The 18,649-nt window shown below is 48.3% G+C and overlaps 1 protein-coding gene across 3 annotated transcripts in view; it reads right to left on the bottom strand.

Annotated features, from left to right (window-relative positions):
- Window positions 1-18,649, bottom strand: part of VWC2L (von Willebrand factor C domain containing 2 like) — a 54,012-nt gene that overhangs the window by 9,157 nt on the left and 26,206 nt on the right. The window contains exon 4 of one of the 3 annotated variants that reach the window (XM_026120529.2): window positions 15,138-17,051. The exons of the other annotated variants lie outside the window; for them this stretch is intronic. Coding sequence (XP_025976314.1) covers window positions 17,026-17,051 — 26 coding nt within the window. The 3' untranslated portion in view covers window positions 15,138-17,025. Of the gene's footprint in view, window positions 1-15,137; window positions 17,052-18,649 lie in introns of those variants that run through there. 3 annotated transcript variants of the gene reach the window in all.

The raw sequence follows: 18,649 nt of genomic DNA, 5'->3' as shown, positions 1-18,649 counted from the left end.
ATATGCTGATCTTGCAGGATCTTTTCAAATGTTCATTTAGTTCTGTCAACACTATTTACGCGATCGCTTCAGCTTGCAAGCAAAGAGCTCAATTTGTGGCTTTAATTAATGAGTCAAGCAGGGAAAAAGCCTTGGTTTTGCTGCCTGCTATCGAGACCGAATGCCCCCTTCCTCGTGTGGGGGAGGAAAGGGAGTGGGTGAAGCAGAAGGCGAGATATAAAGCACTCAGCGGCCAACGCTGAGGCTTGCCTTACTTAAAATTACATTTGCTGACGTTCTACACGGTGAATTGAAGGCTGGAGGAGGCCTGTTCATCCCGCAGGTACCCAACACCCACACCAGGCGAAAACACCCCACCCGGAGCCGAGGTCCATTGCACATCCATCAGCAAAGGGGTCCAGATGAGGCCACGCAGCAGCAGGACCTGCCTGGCCGCAGCCAGCAGCTCTCCATAGGCATCCGGCAGAAGTCGGCCTCCGGTTTGAACTGTCCCTGCCCGCCACTGTCTGCCCCAAATCTGCCACCTTCAACATGCTGCTGCCTTTTTGGCAGGGTGGGACCGAGGTGCACCGAGCTCGTGCTGCCCAAAGCCACCGAGCCACATCAGCTTCCATGCTGCAAACAAAAAATCCTGGGGATGCTGGAGGTGTAAATCCCAGCGAACCACTTTGCCACGCCATCTGCCACCCCAAATGCTAAGCCGCGGCACAGCGCAGCTTGCGAGTGCCATAGCGTGTGATTATTTTCAGCGCGGGAAGGCAAAGCCTGGTCACCAGCATCATCAAGCCCCCGCTGATGGCCTGCGCCGCAGACCTGCTCGATGGCAGTGGCATCCCTGGCATGAAGCTGAGCCCAGCCCAGCGCGGTGGCTGCTGGAAATGCAGCATCTCTATCTGGCGAAGGAAAGCAAAACCTGCACTGCTTTGGAGGGTGCTGCCGTACCGCTGACAGCTGGGAATTAAATCATTGCAGTTTTCATTCCCTTTTCCCCCAGTGAGTCAAGGGGTTCAATCTCGGAGGCCAGAGCATTGCTGGTCCCGGCAGCAAGGGCAGCAGGCTGGGAGCCTGCAGGAGAGGTTTTCACAATTTTGGTGTTAAAAGGTTCAGGAATTCCTCTGCATCCATTTTTTCACATTAACATTTTAAAATTCATGTCTGAAAAAGTCTTGCATGGACCAGAAATGTATATGCATCTATATGTGTGTGTGCCTACATATAAGCAAGAGCCACGGTGTTTAAAAGACACGTTTCTCATTGACATTTTTATTTTTGATCGTTTGTTTTCATTCAGTAGTTCCCTGCAAGACTAGGAGGTTTGTTCAAGCTTTCCTGTCAAGTCTCAGCCAGCTCCAGCCTTCCCTCGCCAGGACGGACAGTGGTCGCTCACTCGCAAAGAGCTCCCGCCACGGGGCTGCCTCAACCTCGTCCTCTCTGCTGAAAGCAGCCACAACGCAGATAAACGCAGTGATGACCCAAATGCTGGTCCTTGCGATGCGGCCGCCCTCCCGCTCTCTTCCCCCCCCCGGGCTCTCGGCATCCCCTGGCCTCCGGGGCAGCCGGTTCTCCCGGGGTAGCTCGTACGGAAAGTTTGCCGAGCAGACGCGAGGCCACAGATGCCGCCAGGGATTCGCCCCGGCAGCCGCCGCGTTGGAGGCTGATGAGTGCAGGGGACTGGCTCGAGTCCCCAAATTACAGTCTGGCTCCCAGTGACACAGACTGATTTAATCCGCACCGCTTTGCACCGCGCGGCGCATCTCACTGATGGCTTGTGATCAGTCTTAATCACGAGCGGCAGTCCCCCAAACGAATTAGGGAGACGTCCAGAAGGGACTGCACCGCATTACTCCTTCTTATTGATAGCACAGTCACTTAATTTGACGTGGAGACGCAACTCCAGGCATCGCTAAGTACTGCAGCAGGAACGGTTTGGTGCAGGGAAGATCTACGAGCGCAATTTAAAAGCAGTCTGTTTCGGCCCGGTGACGTCTACCGCCGGCGACCGAGAGCAGAGGGGCGCGAGCAGACTTCAGACGCTCGCTCGGGAAGTTAGATCACATCTCCAGGTCTCTCCTCCTCCGCCACGCGGGAGGACACGGTGAGGGGCACCAAGCCCAAGGTTGCATCTGCTGATGTTTAGCCCCAAAAGTGCCTCCGCCGTCTGCCTCGTGCCGAGCCGTCATTCCTGCCCACTCGCTCTTAATTTGCCCCCCGGTCAGAGGTGGGAGTGCTGCCCTGGGTCACGGCTCAAGCCGGCCCATTTCGGAAATGCTGACATTTCTTTATGCGTTTTCAGGAACTTCCACCAAAAACCGGTGCTGCAAAAGCTCTGTCCCCAGTTTCCCAGACACGGGCTCCTCCGCCACGGCATCACCGGGGCCAGCCCGAGGCCCGCGGAAGCCACACGTGCCGCTAGCGCAAGGACGCTGCGGGGACACGGCGCTCCCGGGGCCGCGGGCTGCCTTTCGGAGCTGCGAGTTCGCCCAGCGCCGAGCACGGCGCGGGCCCCCTTCCCAGCGGCGACTCTTGAGCAATACCGCAATGCAGATTAATAGCTAATCAAATTTGTAATTTACCTAATCCGCGCACTTTGCTGCCTGAATAATGTCCCCTAATTAAATACATTGTTGAAGCCGAACCACTGGCACCAAAGTCACGGAGGAGCCAACGCTCGGCCTGTCTCAAGATCAGATCTCGGACAGCAGAAGAGCAAATCGTAGGGCTACAGATCTGTCCTTAAGGATTTCCCCCCTCCTCCCCCCATCTTTTAATACAAAATGCAGGTTGGCATTTTCAAAGTCACCTATGGGATTTGCACACCGAATTCCTATTCATTTTAATAGGCTCTCTGTGTGCAAATACCTTAATCAGCACTGAAAATTTTAGCTTATGTTAAAAAATGCATATGCAAGGTGCTCAGCATTGCAAAGGAAGACACTGTGCATATAAAGCAGCCATAGACCTTTTTGGGATCACATTTTTTACTGTGTATATTCAACACTGAATACGAGAAACAGTATCAAATATCGCAGTAAACAGCTACTGATTAAGAAATGCATGTTTCAACATTTGCCTGACCAATATAAAAGGACTCGCTCTTAAAAATCTCTTTGCAGACAGCACAGAATTTTAGATGACTAATATTTATTTTTAAAAATATAGGTGGATTTTAACTGCAGACAATGAAAGCTACTCCTAGGTCATTATAACCTTTCAGGTAAGTAATAGGCCTTTAAAAACTTGTCTAAATAGATATTTTGCAAAATGAACCCTAATAACTCTGGAGGTACTTTCATTCTTTCAATGCATCAAACACAGCAAAGAAGAGGGATTTTTGGGGGGGGGGGGGAAGTAGCTATAAAATAGATTCATTTAAACTAAATAAATTAATAAAGCTACCATTCACACGCCATGTCAGCCAACAAGGTTGCAGGTTAAATCAACGGCCAAAGCTAGGACTTCCAAATAAAAAGCTGGACCTTTCGCAGGCTGAACCTTCAAGCACTTATGTAGGTGCAGGAATATGCACCGAGAGGGCAAGAAGCTGCCATGGACCATCCCGTACTATTGCAGCAAACGGCAAAGCATCCACTGATTTCCAAAGCCTCAGTAGCTCTGCCCTCTGGCTGGATATCTCCATTCAAAGGGGAAGGTTAACAACAAAAGAGTAGTGACCGGGACTTTATATTTTCTGGATTGTTTGAGTTTTTAGCCAACTTCGTCACCTCTTGGTTGTGCTCTGTGTTTAATGATTTTTATGGCCCATTTTAACATTTTTATGTCTTTTTTCTTTGGGAAAAAAAAACACATTTGGAGTAAGAATTAAAACAGTATTTCATCCTTAAATGCAGTCATGGATGATGTATGGAAGAGAGCTGGCTGCACGTCAAATCAACATAAAGCCAGAATTGAATCTAACTTGGTCACTACAGCTGCGCATGATGTTTTATGTATTTTTTTTTACATCAGCCATAAACGAGATGGAAACTGTGATTGTGCCAATTTTGGATAAAACAGTTCTTCTAAAATGCAAAACAGAAGAAGAAGAAAAAAAAAGCAGCAGCATTACTACATATTCATGTGAAATCCCCATTTAAATATGCATTCGATTAAAAAAAGAAACAAACCAAACCATTGCTTATAATGCAACTGCAGTGGTTAATGCACGATGACAGGAGGCCTATTAGGAAAGTCAGTTTAGGCAATGGTTATTTTTTGGTAAAATGCAGCTATTTGCTGTGTAACGCCCTGCCGAGGGGTGGCAGGGTTTCTGTAGCTGCAGGAAGCCACGGCTCAACGGGAATGTCCCGAACGAACATTTATCCCCCCTCCGAAAACGAGAGCGCCACTGAAATCATGGTAATGCTGTGGGAATGTGTCATTTGGTTAAAAAAAAAAACACCTTATGCCTTTCCGCAGGGGTGATATGAAATGCGACATTTTGAGAGTATCAAAACTTTTCTTCACCTGGAGACGACGTTTTCCTATGAACGCTCTGGCCATTAGGTTGCATTAGAAGTGGAGCTTCAAAGAAAAACAAAAACCTTTTCATGTCACAGCACTGCTTCTGAAATGATTTCTTTCTAGCCTGGTTTCACCTTTGAATTGTTGGGCCTTCCGGGTCCGCTTTTGACCCAAACCCAATTTGCACATTTTCTGCGTCACAGAAAGTCGGGCGCCAGCGGTTTTCTGAGGACGCCGCTGTTCCCGGAGCTCCTGGCCTTCGTAAGGACAGACGCAGAAATGCCTGGCCACGGGGAGGCAAGACGCAAATGAAAGGGGGATTCAACACACATGAACATACCTAAAAGTTAGCAGTCTGAGTTTGAGCTTGTCACCAGAGGTCCCCTTTCCAGTCGAAGGCCAAACACTTCTGGAGACCAGTTTGGCCAAGCTGGGCATCCAAGAGGATGTGGCCTTTGGAGTTGCCTTTTCTCTTTCTTGTAAGTTCGATGAACAAAATCCCACCCCCAACCTTCAGGTCTAGCTGCACAGCAGGCTCCTCCACTTCTGCGCAAATCTTGCTTTATAAATGATGGATTACACAGATAAAGGGAATAAACACAATGGCAGCAAGCATAATTTCTTAATTTGCTTGGGGAATTTAATCTCCTGGCTGGGATAAGTCAGGGAAAAGAGATTCGAGAAAAGAAATCCCCCCTGAGCAATGCCTAAACTTGCTTTTGGAAAGGACCGACAAGACACTGGGCTGCTGTGCAGAGATGCCCAGCTCGATTCACTTGGAGGAGGCGGAAGGGTCAGGGCAGGGTTGATGGGACCACGGTGGCGCACATGAGTTCACCAAACCCCACCAAAGATGCAAGGAACTAGGGAGGACCCTCTGGTCGCTGCTTCTTGCCTAAACAGATGCACAAACTCATCTCCTGGGACACAGCTCCCACTTCTCGCAGCATGTCCAGCTGCGGAAACAGCCTTAACCCACGTGTTTCCTCCCCAGACTTTTCTCCTCTGAGGACACATCACGTAACCTGAATTTAATGGTATCCATGGCATTCGCACAATGCTTTCTAATGGCACCGTACAAAGAGTCAGGTTGCTAATAAAAATAAAATGAGCAGCGCCGGTTTTGCATGTGAATGGCTGCATTTAACTAAATCACCAAATGGAAAAGGATTGTACTTTCCTGTGCTAATAATTCCGGGTGCCACTACAAAATGCATTACCACAATCTATGCGGGCTTTTATACGCCAGCAGATGCCATGTGATATTATTCTGAAGTGACAGGACAGGATAGTTATTTTGTGCTGCAAGGTAGCGACCAGGACCGATGAAAGGCTCGGGCAAATTTATGGTAGATTTATGTGATTCTCTTTCCCTGCCCCCCCCCCAAATTTCAGAAAGCCTCACACTGCTCGTCTGTCTTAATTACTTATCGCTAAGTAGAAGTATTATTCACCACTGCCGGTTTCTCTCTGGTCTTGTATCTGAGCAGCTCACAGGCCGGCGACTGTTACCGCCACACCATCCCCAGGAGGCCGGGAAGCGGTCTTGCCCCGGTCTGCGCAGAGGAACAGGCGGCCGGGGGGGGGACGGACAGGCAACCGATGCACCACACACGAAAAACGAACTTCCACATGTCCGAGCGCTTCCGCAGTCTTTAGTGAGTGCTGCCTGCCGCCTGCCTTGTTTTTCTTTCATTCATTTTTTTTCCTTCAGAAATTTTCTAAGAAAACAGAAAGGGGATTGAGACACTAGAGCAGCTACCGACCTGATACAAGTTAAAGATTTTACAAAACGCTTAAAAAAAAATGCTTCGCTTTAAAAGATTGATGCTTCCTATTGTATTTTCTTAATGCCAATTAATTACTTAATTCATTAGCAATGTAACACAAGAACAGTCTTTGAAAATCCTGCACTTTGTGTGGATGCCTTTAATTACGGATAATTAAACACTGTGGAAGGACCTGATTATACCTCTGAGCATTTCCTAATCTAGAAAATGAAACGCGTTCCTGTACTCTCGAGTGCACGCAACAAAAGCTGAACTCAAAAACTATATGTAGTTTTAAAAAAACACATGCAATCAAAAAATCCAGACCAGAGCAAAACCCAGCAACTAAACGAGGGCAGAAATCCCTGGGCAGGCCTCGGAGGCTTCATGAGCACGTGAAGCTTCACGGTTTCACGTGTGGCTGTCTTCTCCTCCGCAGAGGGTCTGACACAGTCCATGGCTGGCTGGGGACACGCGCGTAAGCTCAACACGCGATGCCCGCGGCCAGCCAGCACGCGCGGTCTCAGTGCAAGGGATGCACGGGCTTCCGAAAGCTGGGAGCGCATTTCCAGATGGGATCCTGCACATATGGCTGCAATAGCCAAAACTGCGAGAAGGAGCAGAGCACTTTCCAAATGAAATCAGAGCTGACCTTGCAAGCTGAGAACTTGCCAGCACCATAAGTTACTCTGTTTGTTTGGCTTTGCAGCATTGTCACCCTTTCATTTATTTATTTTTTAAGTTCTCCTCTTTATTCCTCTGCAGCAATCTCAGGAAGGCCAGCTATAATAAACAACGTTGCTGGCTCAGAAAGGTTTTAATCTCAGGATAAAGCTGATTAAGTGTGTGTTTGAAGGCACCACCACTATCATTGTAGGAAAGGCTCCCTCTCCACTGCAGCGGAGATCCTGCAGCGGGCCCAAGGAGGTCTCGTTTTGGGTCCCACTGTACTTACTGGAACAGCGGGGGGAAAGGAGGGGCACTGACTTTTAAAACAGTGGGCAGGGTGACCCTGTTCGCAATGTGCCTGGTGATGGCTCTGTTTGGTCAGGAGTACCAAAAAGAGGGAAAATGTGGGGCGGTTTGCCCCCAAGATCGTGTCCTGGAGCATACAACATAAATCCTCAACCGAGCCAGCTGATTTAATCCGAGAAGCCTATGAAAATCAGGGACTGCCAGGTGAAATTTGCAGCTACAAAATACAGCGTATTGGACACGTTATCAATACAGCCCAGGAATGTTATGCCATGGTCATTTGTCAAGATTACCTACCTGATGCTGCAAGAAAAGCTTTCTCCTATAAAGAAGCGGTCAGAGACTCACCGTCACCCCCCATTTCTACCTTTGCAACCCAAATGCAACATGGGGTGCTCTTTTTCTGAGCCAGTAACGTACCACCTCCTCCCCATTGCTCCCCTTGATGCATAATGTGGGGAAATTGGCCCACAGCGAGTTAAATTCTCACTCCTGTTATACTGGAAAGAAAGCACATAGAGCTCTTCGCCTTCACCAAGCTCCACCAAGTTACAGCAGAAGTTGCACCGTCTTCAGGCTGGAGATCTCTTGGGAACACAGGCTTGAGGGACAAGCCCAGTCCCTTGCACTTGCTGGCAAACAAGATGCTGGAAAAGCCCGGAGTAGTCCAAAAGAGCACCCGACCGTCACCCCACAGGCCTCCTGAGCTACGAAATAACACCTATGACCACCAACGCATTTGGGAGAGGCAGCACACAAGAGCTACAACTGCAAACATTTCCATGTCTGCCCTTCTCCTCCCTCAAAGCTCTCGCGCAAACCACCAAATGAAAGGAAAAACTAAAGAAATGCATTTGTGAACCAGATGCTAAGCCAGCATAGCTTTTTCTGGGCCATGGTTTGGCTGGACGGTGGTGGGTATGACACTGAAAGACAGAGGTGTAGCAAAACCCACAGAGAAAGACAGCAATAAACATTATCTATGTGACAATAAAAAGGTGCCATGTCTGCAAGCACTTCTATACTGACCACCACTTTGACTTTACCGGCATGGAAAATTTTGGCCCTAATAATAAGCTTATTTGGGGGATTTCAGTTTTGAATTCTAACAGAATGGTGCAAAACGGAAAGCCAACGATCCACCACCCCGCGGTGGTGATCTGCCTGCTAATACATAAGGCAACAGAGAACCACGGGGCTGGCCTAACTTAGGAGCCTCTTCTCTGCGAAACTGAAGTCAATCAGCGGGTGCAGTCGCTCTTTTACTGTGGACCCTCCTGCCACCGCGTGACTATTTTGTGCCCCGAGCAGCCCATGGCCGGAGGGGAGGCTCCCAGCTTGGGTAAAGTGCAGTGCTAATGCAGCCGCACGGATCTGTAGCACTGGAGGATGTAGTTCTCCTGTGCATAAACATCACAGGTGTATCACACGGGTGAACGCAATAACCTGTCCCAGAAAATGTTACGTGAAGGATAAATCGTGTTTGCGCTCACAGAAACACAGTGGTGCAAAGCGGGCCTCAGAGTAACCAGCTCTCAGGCAGTGATCCTTGAACACAACCCGAACATGCAGCAAATTCTGCTCAAACAAGGAAACGCTTTCAGATGCCACCTTCCAGGACCAGCGCGCGTCCGAGGCTGCGCAAGCACAGCCGGTTTGCTCACTGTCCGGTCCGGTTTGACGGTGCATGCCTGAAAGCCAAATAGCATCACACGGGAACCTGCCAAGCACAGTCACTGTTGCTGCTTCCAATTATCCCGCAGTCTCCTCTAATCTCGTTGCTGCCTAGAGAAGAGCGATGACACTTTGTTTAACCTGCATTTAGGAGAGTTGCTTTTGGCTTGATCACATGTGAACCTGGTGCTGAGCAAGGAGGGAAAGCGCCAACAGCTCTTCCCAGAGATGAAGAAAGCAAACAGGAGAGAATGGGTTACACAGACAGCAAATAACGGCGCTTTCAAGCATCCACCAAAACACTAACACATGTAATACAGTAATAACAGAAGTCATGGGTTTGCTACTGGGAGCTGCCAGACGCTCCGCTCAATGTCTCAGGGGCTGCTTTCAAGCTCAGGCTCTTGCCCTTATTCTCTCCCTTGCCAATCTTGACCTTGCCTTGCTGACTTGACTTCCCAGCTTGATGTTGGACCTGTCTCTTCACCAGGGACTTGTCTGGTGAGCTCTGCACTGTTGGTGACCCTGGGCACCGTGACCGGACCTGCTCTCCTTGGTCGGGTGCAGCGGGAGCGTGCACCGTGTTGGTGGGGTCTCTGCCCTGCCTGCCTCCCTGTCCCTCGGGGCTCCTGGCTCCTCCGGCCCACTCCTGCTGCTCCAGACTCCTGCGGGTTCAACGCTGCAGCTGCAAGCGTGCACAAACTAGTCCAAAGCCAAGGCTGCCCCATCACCAAGCACTGTTAAGACTCTTAAGGAGCCATCTGCCCCACATCACGACCTACATCAGTGCTCCTCTAGCCTTGATGCTCTATGGAGATACCTTAGGCTGAATCTGCAAGGAAAGGTAATATCATTTACTACATTGGTTGAGAAACCACTTGAGAAACCCAGACCAGCATTTGGCAGAGAAGTCCTCCAGGTACAGGTGAAACTACCCCACATGGGGGGTCTGGGCCATTCACACGGAGCAGCAAGAGCACCAAATGGGGAGACACCCAAGCAAAGCTCTCCGTGTTTCCCATTTAGTCATAGAGATTTTTTGGAAGATCCCTTTGGCCAATACTTGCAGCAAACCAAAGCAGGTAGACCAGCAGCGCAGAGGGAGCGTGGATCCTGCTACCCCAAATTCCCCTTTCTGATAGATTCTGCCTTCAGATCAGTTGGCTCTGGACAGGAAGACAGGCGTTGCTCACACCACTGGCCGTTGTACTATGTAGGCCATGAAATGGAAGAGTATTCCCGTTTTCCCACCTGCCTTCTCCTTCCTTATCTGCAGCGTGCAGCCACCCCGCCCCTCCTCTTTGCTGGCCCCTCACACAGCTCCAGCAGGAGATAAAAACACCCGCCTCTGGCCGCGGATTTGGTTTCGGCACAGCAGAAAGGGCATCTCCTCTGGGTGCAGTGCCAGGGTCCGGACCCGCAAGCCTGCCCGAGGGGCAGCATCCCTGCCTCAAACGAAGCAAGGCCCGTTAACCGGCCCCGGCTAATTTTTCCTTGTAACAACTTCATTACCAAGCTATTATGAAAAATCAGAGCGGGCCAAATCCTCCGTTGCTGAAAAGCGCCAGGTTTCCATTGAAGCAACGAAGCCAGGCCGATTTGTGCCAGTCTTCAACACCAGATCACGGTGGGAGCTCTCTAGGGGAGCGGGGGGAGGAACACAGCGGAGAAAAAATGTGGTTTCTGTGCAAAACATAGCGAATAAATCTAATTATTACTATTGTGGACAGGTTTCCATTTTTAATCACAGTTTTCCAAATCCTTAATAATAACCGTTCAACGTCTCCTGTAATACATTTCATTTTTGTATGACACAGCTTGAAAAGTAACCAAAAATTATCTCTCGCGGCTTTCCTTGTAGCACTGTGAGGGTACAAGAGCCTCATGCAAATCAACCGCAGCGTGTCAAATAAAAGCAAGCTAAAATCTTTCATTAATATTTGGCACCCACTGCCCTGATCTGTAACCCAGCAGGCGGGTTCACGATCGCTGGGCTGTCCGGACGGCCACGCTGCCAGCCTGTGCTTGCCGGGAGATAAGGAATGACGCACGCGGTGCCAATGCAAACCCGGCTCAGGTGAATAATCCACATGCACAAGGAGGCCCTCGGACATCAGCGGTGCCGGCGATGAGTCAGACGTCCCCAAACGAGGCTCTTCCAGCCGGCACAACCTTCATTTTTTTTTCTAATAATGCCAAATCGAAGCCTTTGGCTTGCAAACCATGCGCCCTGTTTGCCCTGCACTGAGACACTGCGTGTTGGCTGCAGCGAGTTGCTTTGACTCAGATGCAGACTCGAGCTGAGCGGGGGATTCGCTACTCCCGGTTTTGTAGCATTTTGGTTCCCAAGGCAGAAAACAGAAACCAGACAAATGCACTGACCTGAATTAACAAGATGCAGGAGTGCCAAGGTAATATTGCACAAGGATTCCTCTGCCTGCATCTCCTGGCATTTTCCATGCGTTTTAATGAAATTTCTGTTCTTTTCTTTTTTTTTTTTTTTTAATGTAATTAAAGGTGCAGTTGCAAATAGCAAAGTCTACGGGCCTGATCCTGCAAGGTGCGGAGAATTTCCTGAGAAGCGCTGGGTGCCTTCAGCCCTCGCCAGCCAGGGGTGAAGGCTGGAAGCCCCAAAGGGGTCTAGCCCCCAGAAGACAAGCCAACTGCAGAAAAGGGCTATTTTAATCCCATCCTGAATGTGACTGCTTACCAAGGCGAGGATGAGAGCTGAGGGAAGGACGTTTCCCATCACAGGCTGAGGTTTCTGCTCTCCCTCTCCCCTTTGAATGGGAATGAGAGGTCAAGGTTGTAAACCCTTTCATTTTAAAGCAAATCAGAGCAGGTTGACTGAATATGGCAAAAAAAAGTCTCCTCATTTTGTCTTATTTAAAATGTTCTAAATCACAAAATAAAGATCTATGTGTAAAATCACGTGTCACCTCCCCTCCCAGTTTGAATCAGTTCTTTTTGAAAGCACAAAACTGGGGCATCTGATCATTTCAAACTTTTTTTCACATCTTTTTAAATATAAAAACAGTAAGTTTCCTATAATTGGCCTTTTTTCCCCTGGGCTGTTTCAGTGAGTCAGCATTTTCTGACACAACTTATTCCAATCGTCTTCAAATAATCTCAACCGCCTACAGTAAAAAGAAGTCTGAGCCCTGAAAAGCTCAGAGCTCTTCTTGTTCAGACCCTCACAGCCCATTTCTCCCAATAAACCAGTGTGCAGGACACAGGTACTTTCTATTTGTAGCATATCAGCTCCTGTTCCCTTCACTCTGAGAAACACAAACTTCTCCACCACCAAAAACTTCTCTATTCTCTACCACCATAAAACATTTTTAACTGGGGCTAAAACATGGCTTATTTTATGTAAAGTGAGTGATAGCAGCTTACATTGGTTGTGGGAATGGTCCCTATCATTTTTTTTTCCTTCAAACTACCTATTTGTGGTATTTCCAATTTCAGAAATGGGCAAGAGCAGAGTATGTACTTCCTGGGGTTTATTGGAAGAGAATAAACCTGGGGACCCCCTGTGCAGAAGAAATACAGTGCTGCTCACACGGTGTAGACTGCATGTGAAGAGCACTGGGATCTCTACGGGAAGCTTTGACTGCCTTTCCATATTCCTGGGAGATGAAATGCAACTCATATTTGGTATCCTCTGTCAAGAATAAGGTTAAATCATACATTTGATTACATCACACATTTCCTGAATTTGTGCTGATTGGTAAATGCATGGTGGACAGGGCACCTTCACTGGAACTCTGTTTGCTAGATAGGCCTGACAGCCTTTGGTGTTTTGCCTGCTCTTGTGGGGACTTTCGTCTGATTTTGTGAGTTTCTATCATGAGCAGATTCTGATTTTTATGGCTTTCTCTTAAAGTTTCAAAAGCTTGCGTACAGACAGAAATGACAAGGAAATAAGGGCACGCGGACTTGCTAAGAGTGACCATGTTTTGTAATGAGATCCATCTAGTACATACCTATAACCCAAGGGACGTGTTCCTTCAGTCCAGCAGAAAGGCAGTATATCCTCAGGATACAGCCAGAACTTAGGAGGAACTTGACGCCGTCACTGTCTCTGCTAGTGACCTATTGATGTTCCCTTGGGGACATCACTTCCCTCCTGTGTGTCTCCTTCCCTGCCCACTCTCTAGTCCAGGTGCAGGCTCTGCAGGCCAAGTCTCTACACATGAAGTCTCCTGGTGCGTGCTGTGCGTGCTTAACCTTGCCTGGGTGCTTCTGGAGACAAAGATGATAACGGGTAGGACTTCAGTGGCAGCTCTTCTCATGGAGGGACTCACCTTGTACACCTGCACTGCTAAATAAAGCAGGGCAAGGCACTCTTCTCTGGCCCTAATGCCCCGTGGCAAAGACTGGCCACATCCTCACTGCGTAGCACTTCTCCTTGGACCTCCTCCAGGTCCCACCAAGTGCCCTCTTCGCCCTAAGACACAACTTTTTTGTGTGTGCTGCCTGAACTAAGAGGAGGGCTCTCCATCAGCCCATCGCTCCCTTACGTGGCTCCCTGCGCAGTACTGACCATCAGAGGGCCTGTGCGGGGACTCGCTGCCCAGAACTCCCTTATTTTGGCTAGAGATGCTGAAAAACTGAGCCACACCGACCTCTCTCATGGGCAGCCAAAGCGAAGGTAACATCCTCTCTCCTTTTTCACTGCCTTTTATACATTTGCTGACAACCAAGCCCAAACTCTTCAGTCTTGGCTACTTAATTCAGACAAACCTTGCAGAAGGGTTTTCTACACAAAAACAGAAAAAGCAGGAAATTACCCCTAACCTGCAAGCTCCTTGCGCCCTGTGCTGCAGGAACTGAGGTGAGAAAGGCCTCCAGGACCCTAGCACGAAGCTCCTAGATCTGTGCTGAGAAGGTGAAAACACTCATGGAAAGCCAGAGCGCAAAGACACCTAACCAAGACAGAGACAGCATGCAACAAAGCAGTGGAAGGAAATGGATGTTGATGTTCACAGGCTGAAGAAAGTTTCTGAACAGGGGCAAGCAATATGTTGGCACATACCCATCTCTCCCTGTCCTATTGTAGGTACATGCTTCTCCAGGCAGCAGGGCTTAACCGCTTCCACATAAGCAGAACACATCAGTAGCATCTCCTCCATGTATAAATAACACTCCATCACCCTCACCTGGACACGCGCTGTAACAAATTGTGGGTTCCTCTGCCAAAATGGTTCTTGCAAACTTATTTTCGTCCTCCCCAGGAGAGTCACTCTGTCAGCAAATCAGGGATAGAGATGAAGAAAAATGCACCTTAAAAATATTTTCTTGTCTCTCCAGCCAAACTGACTGGCGAGTTTGCAAGCTTAACGGGCTAGGATGATGTGCAAACATACAGTAATACCCAGCATGAGATTCCTGCAGTGATATCACTCGCAGAGGCGTGTAGGTGTAGAAGAGACAGAAGGCTGCGGCTGAAATGAGGAACCCTACCAAAGGAGCAGAGCGGACGGAGAGCTTAGAAAAGGCAGGGGGAGGGGAAGGAAGCAGGAGGAGAAAACTTTTAAGTGTCTTCTTTAATTCTAAGTTTTCTAAGACTTGCTTAGCTCTAATCTTTAATTCATGTTTTCATTACAGTCTCTTTGCTCTGTAGAGTCTGCATTTCATGTAAAAAGAGCAGCTCAAACATCAGTTATTTGACATAAGTCAGCCTCTTGTTATAGGTCCTTTACTCTACATATATGTAGGCTCCAATAAAAGAAGCATTAAACATTCATTAAATTAGAAATACATGAAGACAGTGTCTGCCATTCTTCTTATACAGATATGCCTAATAATCCCAACCTTCTTGAGCCGCAAAAGCAAACCCATCTCTAATCCTTTTAGAAAGCCTGACCATGCAAAACACCACAGCTTCTTGCAGTTTGCCTGTGTGTCACCCGGAGATATTAGCTCTTGCAGGCCAGATCCTCAACTAGAGTAAATCAGAGTAAACCAACTCTGCCAGCACTGCACCAAGTGACACTGGCTCAGGATTTGGCTCTAGGCCTCTCTTGCAGCAAAATGGTTTGCAGCAACATAACTGGATAAAAATGTCACTTACACTCTTTAAAATTACACCGAGAATCTGATTAGCTGGGGAATAAGTAACACCACGCCTATTTTAATTTCAGTACTGCCTGGGCTGCTTGTGTTCTGCCACAGAAACCTGGTTTCACAACCTGAATCTGGGATCTTCCCCCCCGCCCCCAAAACCCCCAATCCACCCCCTCTTCTATGAAATGCTACAGTGACGATGGGGCATTTCGAACCACCTCCGTCACAGATTTGTGCACACAAATTTCAGCACCATTTTCTCACGGGGAAACAATCACTGACAAGCAGATGCTCGTTCATAAATATTTCCGAGTTTAAAGAACAACGCAGACCATATAATGTGTTTCCCACATCTCTGTGAGCTGTGTCCCCATAATGAGAGCTTTGGAGTAGGTCCCATCCAACAAATGACTTCTCACAATCCTCCCTAACGCCTTTCTTTGTGGTGCCAGGAGATGTTCAGTTTGGGCTCTCCTGGGAAAGCACAGCAGGGGTAGAAGCATGGACACATGGTTAGGATCTTGGGTACAAATTCAGGAGAGCAGCTTCCAGTTCCTGCCTGGCCTTGGACTGTCTGGCAGCGTCTTCTCCTGCCTTGTGCTATATGTGGATTCACCTTTTCCTGCTTCGTGGGCGCACGTGGGGGAAACACCACAAACGCTTGGGGAGCACTTAGCTGAGCTGGAAGCTCCACCTGGGCGGCTGTCTGGCGGCCCTCCCACCGCATCGCTCTCCAAGCTGTTTTTTTCCCAGCAGGATCCCTGTCGGTCTTACGCTACGTGGTCCGGCAGCCCCCGCTTTGTGTGAGCACTGAGCTGTGTGATAGAGTTAATCACATTAACCGCTGCTCAGTTCATGTCTTTTTTGTTCTCCAAATAGAAGCGTCTGCTCTCCATTTCCTCTTTTAGTCTCTCCTTCTTCTAAGCTTCAGGAGGTGGCAGATTCAACCCCTTAATGTTATCCAGCATAAGGATGGCTAATTTTGGAAGGCTTAATCTCTATATACCTTCCCGAAGCTTTTCACCATTAGTAGATGACTCTTCCAACAGCTGTGCCCACGGGGAGGAGGTTATGGTCTCGAGTCAGCAAAGCATTTGTGCACGTGGATAATCCAACCGAGCGAGACTTCCACAAGCAGCGGCAGGGCTAGCTCTCTCAAGACACTCACATGCCTAGCTCTCATCAGTGAATTCGGCACTTCCGAGCCCTTAACCATGTGGCCCGAAGTTGTGGAGGTCAATAAGCTCCACTGAAAATCAATTGCAGTGAAACTACTTCCTTTTAAAATAGCAAAGCAAGCACCAACGTATTTTGTTAGCTCAGCGGCTACCTGGCCCAAAAGTACCGTCTTGTCTTCAGTCTTCTCTTTTACCAGCTTTTAAATAAATCATTTTTCCCTCTACTGGTAATCAAATCATTCCTTTAATTGAGCTAACAGGGTACCACAGTCTACATTCTTGCTGGTAAACACGAAAGAACATTAGCTGATGAAAAAACAAAAAGCCCCATCCTTTTTAGTCATTTTCTGAATTTTTCCTTGGCATTCAACCTTCTAAAACTACTGATTTTCATAGTTAGGAATGAAGCCTTAGGTACACTAGGTTCTGCCATCACAGTGGTTATGGCTGCTTCTACAAACACTGGAAAAATGGAACCAGACTCCTGATCTAGGACGACGGTGTCATATCAGCTCTTCAATGCCACAGCGCTGGCTGCGAAACAACTGCCGGCCACTGAGTGCTGGGCAAGCACTGCCAGAAGACAAGGAGGTCCTTCACGCTTTCCCCAGCGTGCCATCTGAACAGAGGGAGCCGGCCGAGTGCAGGAGAAGCTGGCTGGTGGGCACGGATACTTCATGAGAAGCTGGCTGGTGGGCACGGATACTTCATGGGAAGGACGTCGCAGCTAGGCTACGCTATCGGCTTCGGTCTCCAGGGCCTAGGGAGAGGTTTGTGGCATCCAGCAAAGTCCAGCGTGGGGGATACATCTTCTTCTTGGCTGGTCACAAACAACTTGCATCTGCACAATCAATCAGCATATTGCATAGACTTTGACTGAAGGGGCTTTTACTGCAATCTTAAAATCTGGCCATTTCAGGACTTCCTGAAATAAATTAGAAGAGGATTTTATTTAGTTTTTTTTTTTTCTAAAGGAATTTCCCCATGGCTCCAAACCACTGTTTTCCATAAAGTAAATGAATTTGAAGTCTTCTCTTGTCCTCTTGCCACATTTTCTGTGTCATCTTTATCCTGCAACAGTTGTTTATAATCAAACGGCAGACAAAATATCCTGTCCCCAGGATGTCCACCATATTTTTTCCTCAAGTTTTAATAATTTTTTTCCACAGCTCATTGATTATTTTGTCACTAACCATGTTAGAAGCAGATGTTTTCCAAAACAGTGACCTGGAGATTCAGTGATCCATATCTTGCAGACAAATAACAAGTTTCATTTACTCAATGAAGCACAGGTAAGTTAATATCCAGGGACTAGATTATTTGATATTAAAAACTTGGCACATTTCAAAACATCAGATAATTTGGAACAATAGACACCACATGCAAAAGTTCCTTTTGTCAATAGTGGTTAACAACTTGTACCGCTTACGGTGGTTAATCCATTATTTTCACCTAAAATACAATAATTTATACTTTTATGGAGCCTTTTGTCCCCCAAAATGCCAAAGGGTTTTGCAAACCAAGCACACTGCATTGCCCCCTAACCCAATACCTGGGCACTGATTTGGTGGTCTTACTGACTCAGGAAGAAGAGCTCTGCTCATTGACTGAATCAGCAAAATCACTTTCCGTGGCACCCAGATTTTCCTCTGAGGTCTGCCCACCCAAGCAATAATCAGTATTAACCCTGCTTAATTTATGAAAGGAAATGAGATCAAATGGCTGAAGGAGTTTAGCAATGTAGTCGGTTAACTAATCCACTCTTACCTCTGGAAAATGAGGTTCAAATGTAAATTAGGACTTAGAAGAAACTTGGAGATTGTGAGCGGCTCTGTGGTGGCTTTCTGTGGAGGTCTTGAGACCCGCCGCGGCCGAAGACAGCAGCCAGGGCGCTCAGGAAGGGTCTCGGGGCTGGATGCTGAGAGCAGGTGGTGAAATGCATGAGCGCGCAGGGTCAGACCCATCCTCACCGACGCACTGAGCCTGTCCTCACAAGCACTGGGGGACTCCACGACCTCCCGAGGGTCTGGCAGGAAACCACCAGACCAGAAGGCCTTCTCCAGCTCCCCACTAGACCACCACCGATGCAGCTTCTGCGCAGGACGGAGAGTGGAGGGGACCTTTCGGGGCATGTCGCAGCCTTGCCCGGTAGCAGCCTGCCCACGCTTACACGGGCTGCCCATCACACACACTTCCTCCCACGTGCCACCACTAGCTCTCCTGCTCCTCTGTGGCGGAGCTTACCCAAAGCCACGTGGAGCCAAACTGGCCACCTCTGCAGCCTTTGGGGACTTCAAAAAAATCTCCAACTTCGATAAAGAAGATTTCGCCATAGCCTGCTACAAACAACTTGCTAGGAAAAGGCAGCCTCGAAGGTCAAAACCCTGGGTTGCTGTTCGCCATAGCTGCACGCAAAATTCTCCCAGGGACACACGTAAAGCTTATTTGTTTGTTAACGGCAAGGCTGCCCTCAGTTTCTTCGGGCTTTGAAAATCCTCGGGGATTTTCTGGGCAAAACACACT

The sequence above is a fragment of the Dromaius novaehollandiae genome, chromosome 7, assembly GCF_036370855.1.
Source record: "Dromaius novaehollandiae isolate bDroNov1 chromosome 7, bDroNov1.hap1, whole genome shotgun sequence".
NCBI lineage: Eukaryota > Metazoa > Chordata > Aves > Casuariiformes > Dromaiidae > Dromaius > Dromaius novaehollandiae.
The sequence above is the reverse complement of the archived record's forward strand: the minus strand, read 5'-3'. Positions and strand labels throughout refer to the sequence as shown.